Source organism: Hemiscyllium ocellatum, chromosome 9 (assembly GCF_020745735.1).
Source record: "Hemiscyllium ocellatum isolate sHemOce1 chromosome 9, sHemOce1.pat.X.cur, whole genome shotgun sequence".
In the NCBI taxonomy this organism is placed as follows: domain Eukaryota; kingdom Metazoa; phylum Chordata; class Chondrichthyes; order Orectolobiformes; family Hemiscylliidae; genus Hemiscyllium; species Hemiscyllium ocellatum.
In genome coordinates this window covers 44,269,288-44,276,573 of record NC_083409.1, presented here as the reverse complement: position 1 = coordinate 44,276,573, position 7,286 = coordinate 44,269,288, and the positions used below count along the sequence as shown (strand labels likewise).

General features: G+C 39.2%; 1 protein-coding gene across 1 annotated transcript in view; it reads right to left on the bottom strand.

Moving 5' to 3' along the window:
* Positions 1 to 1,292: 1,292 nt before the first annotated feature.
* Positions 1,293 to 7,286, bottom strand: part of ptprc (protein tyrosine phosphatase receptor type C) — a 154,699-nt gene continuing 148,705 nt past the window's right edge. Inside the window, exons 39-40 of the mRNA XM_060829556.1 lie at positions 5,580 to 5,715; positions 1,293 to 3,558 (exon numbers count right to left, since the gene is read on the bottom strand). Coding sequence (XP_060685539.1) covers positions 3,283 to 3,558; positions 5,580 to 5,715 — 412 coding nt within the window. The 3' untranslated portion in view covers positions 1,293 to 3,282. The remainder of the gene's footprint in view (positions 3,559 to 5,579; positions 5,716 to 7,286) is intronic.

The window sequence follows — 7,286 nt, the reverse complement described above, 5'->3', positions numbered from 1 at the left end:
CTAAAATTCTAAACAAATAGAAATACGCCCATCTTAAAGCTAGACATGATTCCATCCAATTTAGAAACCAAAGTTCCAAATAAAACTTCATCAGACTGTGCCAGCAGAAGTTGACATTGCTGCTCCAATAACACATGGATTCTATCAATTTGATTTGAAACCAAAATCATATTCCGGTCTCATCATAGTTCCAGGGCTAATGTTGGTTGTAATGTCAAATATGGGACAGTTTCACACAAGCAGCAAGGAACCGCTAATGATTGATTGTTATTTTCCTGTATAAACCAACAGCTATGATGTACTTTTCCAAGCAATGCCCTTTGCACAAAATGTTTTCATAGCTTTGGAAGTTTAAGTTTTATTTTACCCTGCTGTTACACCAAATCCTCAATATCTCGGACTTCCTGCAAATGACAAAAAGGGCAGAACCTCTCCAAAGTAGCTCTCCCATACAGTGCAAAGGATCGCATAGTCAGTTTGTATGAGAAAAGATCTGGTGTTGACCTGCTGAGTAATTGGACATGCGGGAATGAGGCAGGGAATAACAAGCGGTGAAGTGTAAAGAAAAGTCATCAACAAAAACAATACTTTCTGCCCTTAACCATCCTAAATGATAGGCAAGAACTATTTCCATACATCATCACCTTGATAAGTATGCAATGACACAGATGTAGATGCCTTGAATCCTTTCCTTGTGATTTTAACTAAATCCTGTAGGGATTTTGTTTATCTAATTGAATCCAAATTCTTACAAAGTTGAGCTGATCTCATCCACATGGAGGGGATAATTAAAAGGTAGATAGTGGAGTCACCACTTCAGGACAGCTCATGTCTGAAAGTGTCTCACAAAGGCAGTCTTTTTTTTTGTGTGAGTTGGAGTACATGCGATTGAGGGTGACAGGTCATTTGGCCACAGATGTGTGATCAGGAGCAAGATCCTTAGCCAATTTATATTCTCCAATGGAATCTGGGATTTAGCAGTCAGTGTGACTCAGATTTTGCCCACTCCCCACCATTTGCAACCAACCACCCCACCTCTCTGTCCCCACAATTGATATAAATATTGCTGTTCAAAGTACATTTTTCAAAAGAGCTCGCACCATGATTGGTGCTGCATTTTTGTTTTCTCTGTTGCAAAATGGATCACAATGTATCACACAAAAACCATATCACTACTTGGGACATTTAAAAGATGAATGATCTGGACAATGCCTGGGTTCTGCAGGATTCACTGTGGCTGTCATCTTGCACTGCACTGAGAAGGGTATATTAATAAATTCATGCTATACAAATTACTTTTTTTCTGTTTATTCAAAAACACTATTAGTACAAAATGTTCCATCTTATTACCTTTACAAGATGTATTTTTGAACATATTAGAAACCATTTTAAGCTATTTTTAAAAAAAACCTGATAATAGCAAGCTCTTGTGTAAAACACACTATATCCAATTTGAACCTGACAGACCAAACAAATTCCTGGTAACCATTTACAATTTGAAGCAACTCATTTTTTTCAACTATTGACACAATAACCTGTTACAACTTGGAAGAAAAACTTTTTTTTAAACTGTACATCCTGCTGTTAATGGTTTTACTTGAAGCACATTGAGATGTGGCATGGTGCTAACTCCGAAAAACCCCAATGAGAATTAGGAAATTTCCCACTTTTGGCAATACTTAATGCATAGCACAATTCCAGAAGACTTACTTTTAAAAAGTAGAATTGAAAGCAGCTTGATCAACATCTATGGACCAAAGAACAAGAACACTTCCTTATCGTCACTACAAAAAGATGAAAAAAACTACCCAGACCCAAGTGACAAGAAATTCCAGACCTGTTGGCAGTTCTTTCTACATTTTCCATTTGCAACAGCGAATTCACTGACTCTCAGCAATAAGCTGTTTATGTCCAACGTGAGAAACAGCTTTTAAGCATAAAATTGAATGTCCTGTGGTGATGTTGTAAGGACAGCACAGTGGTTCAGTGGTTAGTACTGCTGACTCACAGCGCTGGGGATCCAGGTTCAGTTGCAGCCTTGCACAGCTATCTGTGTGGAATTTGCACATCATTCCTCCAGGTGCTCTGCTTTCCTCTCATGGTTCAAAGATGTGTTGGTTAGGTGGATTGGCCATGCTAAATTACCCAGGCTAGGTGGATTAACCATGAGAAATGAAGGGATGGGGTGGGATGCTCTTTGGAGGGTTGGTGTGGATATGATGGGCCGAATGGCCTGCTTCTACACTGTAGGAATTCTTGCAACTTTCGTTTGTTGGAAATGCCGATTGTAAGTAGATCCCGAGATCTTTAGGTTCTCGGGCCAAATTGCAGCAAATTAGTCATGATGAGAGTGCCATGAAGCCTTCTCACAACTCCACCGTTGATCCTTTTGATGGGGTCCAGTCCTAGTGAAGTGAGGCTTGCTCATTCTCCAGCAATCTATAGTGCCGCTCCCTTGTCTGAGGCCATTTCTTTTCTAATACTGACTATCTTTATGAAGTCAGACTCTGTCTTACATAAAAGAACAGGCCTCACAATGAGTTTGTCAATGAAGTGTGATGTCTAATTCACAAAAAAACTAGCAAACTATAAATTCTGACTTCCCGCTGTGCTTTCTGACCCTGGCACACCAGAAATCAATTTGGTCCACCTTAATAATATTTTGTTCCAATGTAAATTTAAGATCAAATAGTTAAATAGACCCTGATATCTTAAGCAGATCAACTGCACAGCTTTGGACATGAAAACCAACTATAAAAATAATTTGCAAAGAACAGTGAAAAATTGCTGCATTATAAATGGCAGAAATTGCTATCCTTGATAAACCCGCAAATTCCTTGATACTCACAATACAGCATCTTTTTTACATTTGAAAATGAGCTCTACCGAAATAAAACATACTGAAGCAGATTTGGTATTTAGCTTTTCCACACACCTGATAAAATATATATATATAAAAAATTCTGAGATTTTATTTCCTTAAAAAAAAGTTTCTGTGCCTTCATTTGACGTTGCAAATGCAACGGAAAGGATCAAAACATTTTAGTCAAAGTTTACATGAGCAAATGACTTCTTTCATTGAGATACATTCATACTTACGCTCAAGTAGATTGTCATTCTTGAACAGTTCTGCATACAAGCGAACATTTTTTGGAAAGCATCCAGTGATAAACCAAGCTTTGTACATGTAAAAATAAAATTAATGGTGACATTACTGATTTTCCCTTACAAACACAAATAGTGATTGGTTAACATCTACACATCACACATAGCAACAATTCTTCACTCAATTTCACTACTTGTTACAGGTCCATTAATAGGGTTTTCCACTAGTTGTTTGTCATTGCTAACGCCAGACTTTGCTTCATCATCTTCTGCAGATGTCTCTTCTTTATTCTTAGTAGCATCAGAGGCTGTGCTTTGTTGGGATCCATTTTCTGGATTGGTTTCAGAGATCACCTCCACAGTTGTCTGTGCTGGACCATTGTCAGGTAATAATGTCCCATTTTGCACTGGGTAAGTGCTGGCAATTATGTCATACAGAAACTGGTACTGATTCTGTAAAATGACAATAAAACAAATAAACAATTAACTTTCTCTTTCCTCATCGTAGAGCCATAGTCATAGAACCATACAGCACAATCTAGTTTCTTTGATCACTGTTCGGCCCACAGCACCCTTTAGAGTCATAGAGATATACATAGGAAACAGACCCATCGGTCCAACCCATCTATGCTGACCAGATATTCCAATTCAATCTAGTCCCACCTGCCAGCACCCAGCCCATATCCCTCCAAACCCTTCCTATTCATATACCCATCCAAATGCCTCTTAAATGTTGCAATTGTACCAGCCTCCACCACATCCTCTGGCAGCTCATTCCAGACATGTACCACCCTCTGCATGAAAACGTTGCCCCTTAGGTCTCTTTTATATATTTCCCCTCTCACCCTAAACCTATGCCCTCTAGTTCTGGACTGCCCGACCCCAGGGAAAATACTTTGTCTATTTATCCTATCCATGCCCTTCATGATTTTGTCAACCTGTCTAAGGTCATCCCTCAACCTCCAGCACTCCAGCGAAAACAGCCCCAGCCTGTTCAGCCTCTCCCTATAGCTCAAACCTTCCAACTCTGGCAACATCCTTGTAAATCTTTTCTGAACCCTTTCAAGTTTCACAACATCTTTCCAACAGGAAGAAAGCCAGATTTGCACACAATATTCCAAAAGTGGCCTAACCAATGTCCTGTACAGCCTCAATATGACCTCCCAACACCTGTAGTCAATACTCTGCCCAAAAAAGGAAAGCATACCAAAAGCTTTCTTCACTATCCTATCTACCTGCGACTCCACTTTCAAGGAGCTATGAACATACACTCCAAGGTCTCTTTGTTCAGCAACACTCCCTAGGAACTTACCATTAAGTGTATAAGTCCTGCTAAGATTTGCTTTTCCAAAATGCAGCACCTCGCATTTATCTGAATTAAACTCCATCTGCCACTTCTCAGCCCAGTGGCCCCATCTGGTCCAGATCCTGTTGTAATCTGAGGTAACCTTCTTTGTTGTCCACCACACCTCCAATTTTGGTGTCATCTGCAAACTTACTAACTGTATCTCTTACGCTGACATCCAAATAATTTATGTAAGTGACAAAAATTACTGGACCCAGCACCGATCCTTATGGCATTAAAATGTAAAACTTGCTTTAAACTTAAGTAAAATTGTAAGAAAAAGTAGAGTTACATCAATGCTGTAGTGCTTGGTGTAGCTGACTACAAGCATCATCACAAAATTCATTAGGATAAAGGAAAGACCTGCAATTGGGCGGCAAAAACCACTGTGCCATCAGCAAATGGTCAGAAAACATTTCAAACAATTAGAGACCTTCACCAAGACTGAAGCAAGGAAGAAGTGGAGTAGAAGGAAACTCAAATTGCAGGCCTCAAGCTGTAAGCAGAGGAGAACCTCCATGTCTGCTGATTCCTGAAATGAAGTTGCTGCTAGAAAAGAAGTGTTCCTCTTTGAAACTCATCTGCCGGATGTCGATAGAGGCGGGCCTGAGATTGCAAGCAACCAGCAATGCTATTGGCTATGCTGAGGACCTAGCAGCAAATGATACAACTCTTTGAAGACCCAGAGTGCCAGGATGGTCAGTTAACCAGCCCCCAAGCCAGGAGAAAGCTTGTTTTCAGAAGGGAAGTTGAACCCAATGCGACAGCGAGCCAGATCACCTATATTCTGTTTCTCACTAATAATTTTGGGAGCCCACACATTTTCTTCATGTTTGTAGTCTGTAATATTGTTGGAGAATATTATTTGGTATGTGACCCTGGACCCACAAATTCCATACCAAAAGCCTATTGCCATGAACAACTACTCCTGTGAGGCTTAGCAATCATTTCTCGATATCTTTGTACTCCTAACATCTTGAAATTCATTCATCATGTTAGTATACACAGAGTCCATTGGTCAATACCAAGACTTTACTGATGCAGTAAAGAAAAGTGGGTAATAGTTCGAAGGGTGTCTGAATGGAATTATATGGAGGAAGTGTAGGTTGATAGATTGACAGTTACTTACAAAGCTTAAAAGTATTCCTGGTCGTTGTTTGCGCAGTGCTTTGACTGTCTGGAGAACGTCTATTAAATTTTCAGTATTTGCACTGTCAAGGAGGTTCCAGAGAGCACAGAATAAACCTGTCATCTTGGATCCATCACTAAAAAGAGAAACAGATTTTACAATGTAAGAAACTTAAATAGTGCAGATCACATACTAATATTTTTGGAAATGGAAGTCAACTTTGGCAGGAGTTATGGCACAATTTGGGCTGTGGAGAATTGGCAGCATCCTGATTTTTCTACCCATTGGTAGTGTGATGATGGACAGCAAACGCACTGCCATCCATTGCGTGCAGTGTTCAATATTGCACAAAGCCTTCTGCATTCAACTACTGTGATTGAAAGATGGAAATAGCTGCAGACCCGTGATGGGTTATCGACTAGGATCTTTCTCAGAATGGCTTCACTCATATCTTTGTTTGAAACCCAGTCCACGGAAGTTCCCAGTCATTGTGTATGTGGACATTTACCCCTGTGGGATAATATTCTTTATAAGCACGAAAAAACTTTGGCATCCAAGTAATACAATAGATTATGGATATGTTTTGTTGCAAGAGCAAAGTTTACTCCCACTGAGCTATAGATTTAAACTGTTGTAAAATTAGTTCGCAAACCATAACGCTGTCAGCAAGTTACTGACCAAAGTGGGAGGATGCTGCCAGTCAATCACACAGCACCAACCTAAGAACAGTTCGTAACTCTACTGTAGTACTTATGGAGCAATGAAAATTCCTGTTAGAAGAATATTTACTAAATACTTGAATTTACTGTCATGATGAATAATTGACAAGTCATTCATTAAACTTACAATTGAATTCAGAATATTCATAGACTTTTATACTGCAATATTCAGTAACTAACACGGGGCAGTGCTCAATACATGAGACCTGTGTTAACATGGTGAGCAAAGTCAGGTCTCCTCAATCAGATGGACTGAAGGATCCATCCTCAGATATGCAGAGTCTAAACCAGAAAATTAGGATTGTCAATTCAGTGTCAAATCATGAAGGAAGTGAAGAAAAAAGTCAGGACACGAAAAATGGAATTAAGAGAAATAAAAGGAAAAAGAAAAGAATAATTACTTTGCTATTTTTATTTTTGAAAATTTCCAGGAATAATTAAAATCTGAAGTGATTTATCGACACTTGTAATGGTAAATTTTCAGTGCTAGAGTGGTTGGTAATAATTACGACTTACTTCACCATTACAATTTCTCTTGCACTTGAATGGACAAGCCCTGGCTGGTTTTTCTGTTGTACTTAGAGGCTATCTGCTTGGGGAAACAATGCAACTTGAGTCCTTCATGTGCTTTAATGTTCAGTCTCTCAGCAAGATGCTGTAAGACCAAAGCTTCTGGAGAAACAGTGCAACTGGAATCACAACTTCCTGATTTCCACATTTAACAAAATGTGAGCAGAAACTAGAAATTGTTACTTAATTTATCTCTTGATATCCCTCGGAACTAATAGCTTTACCATTAATTTTACTGCAAACCAAGCTACTGTGATTTGCATTCAGGCTATATTTTCCTACATTATAACTAAGAGCCAATTTTGGGGATATTCCTGGAGTGTTTCTTGCCATGAGCTCTGGTGATCTTTCTCATGTAATTCCCTGCTGTCCACCTCACTGAGTATGCATTCTATTTTCAACATGACACTCTTGAACA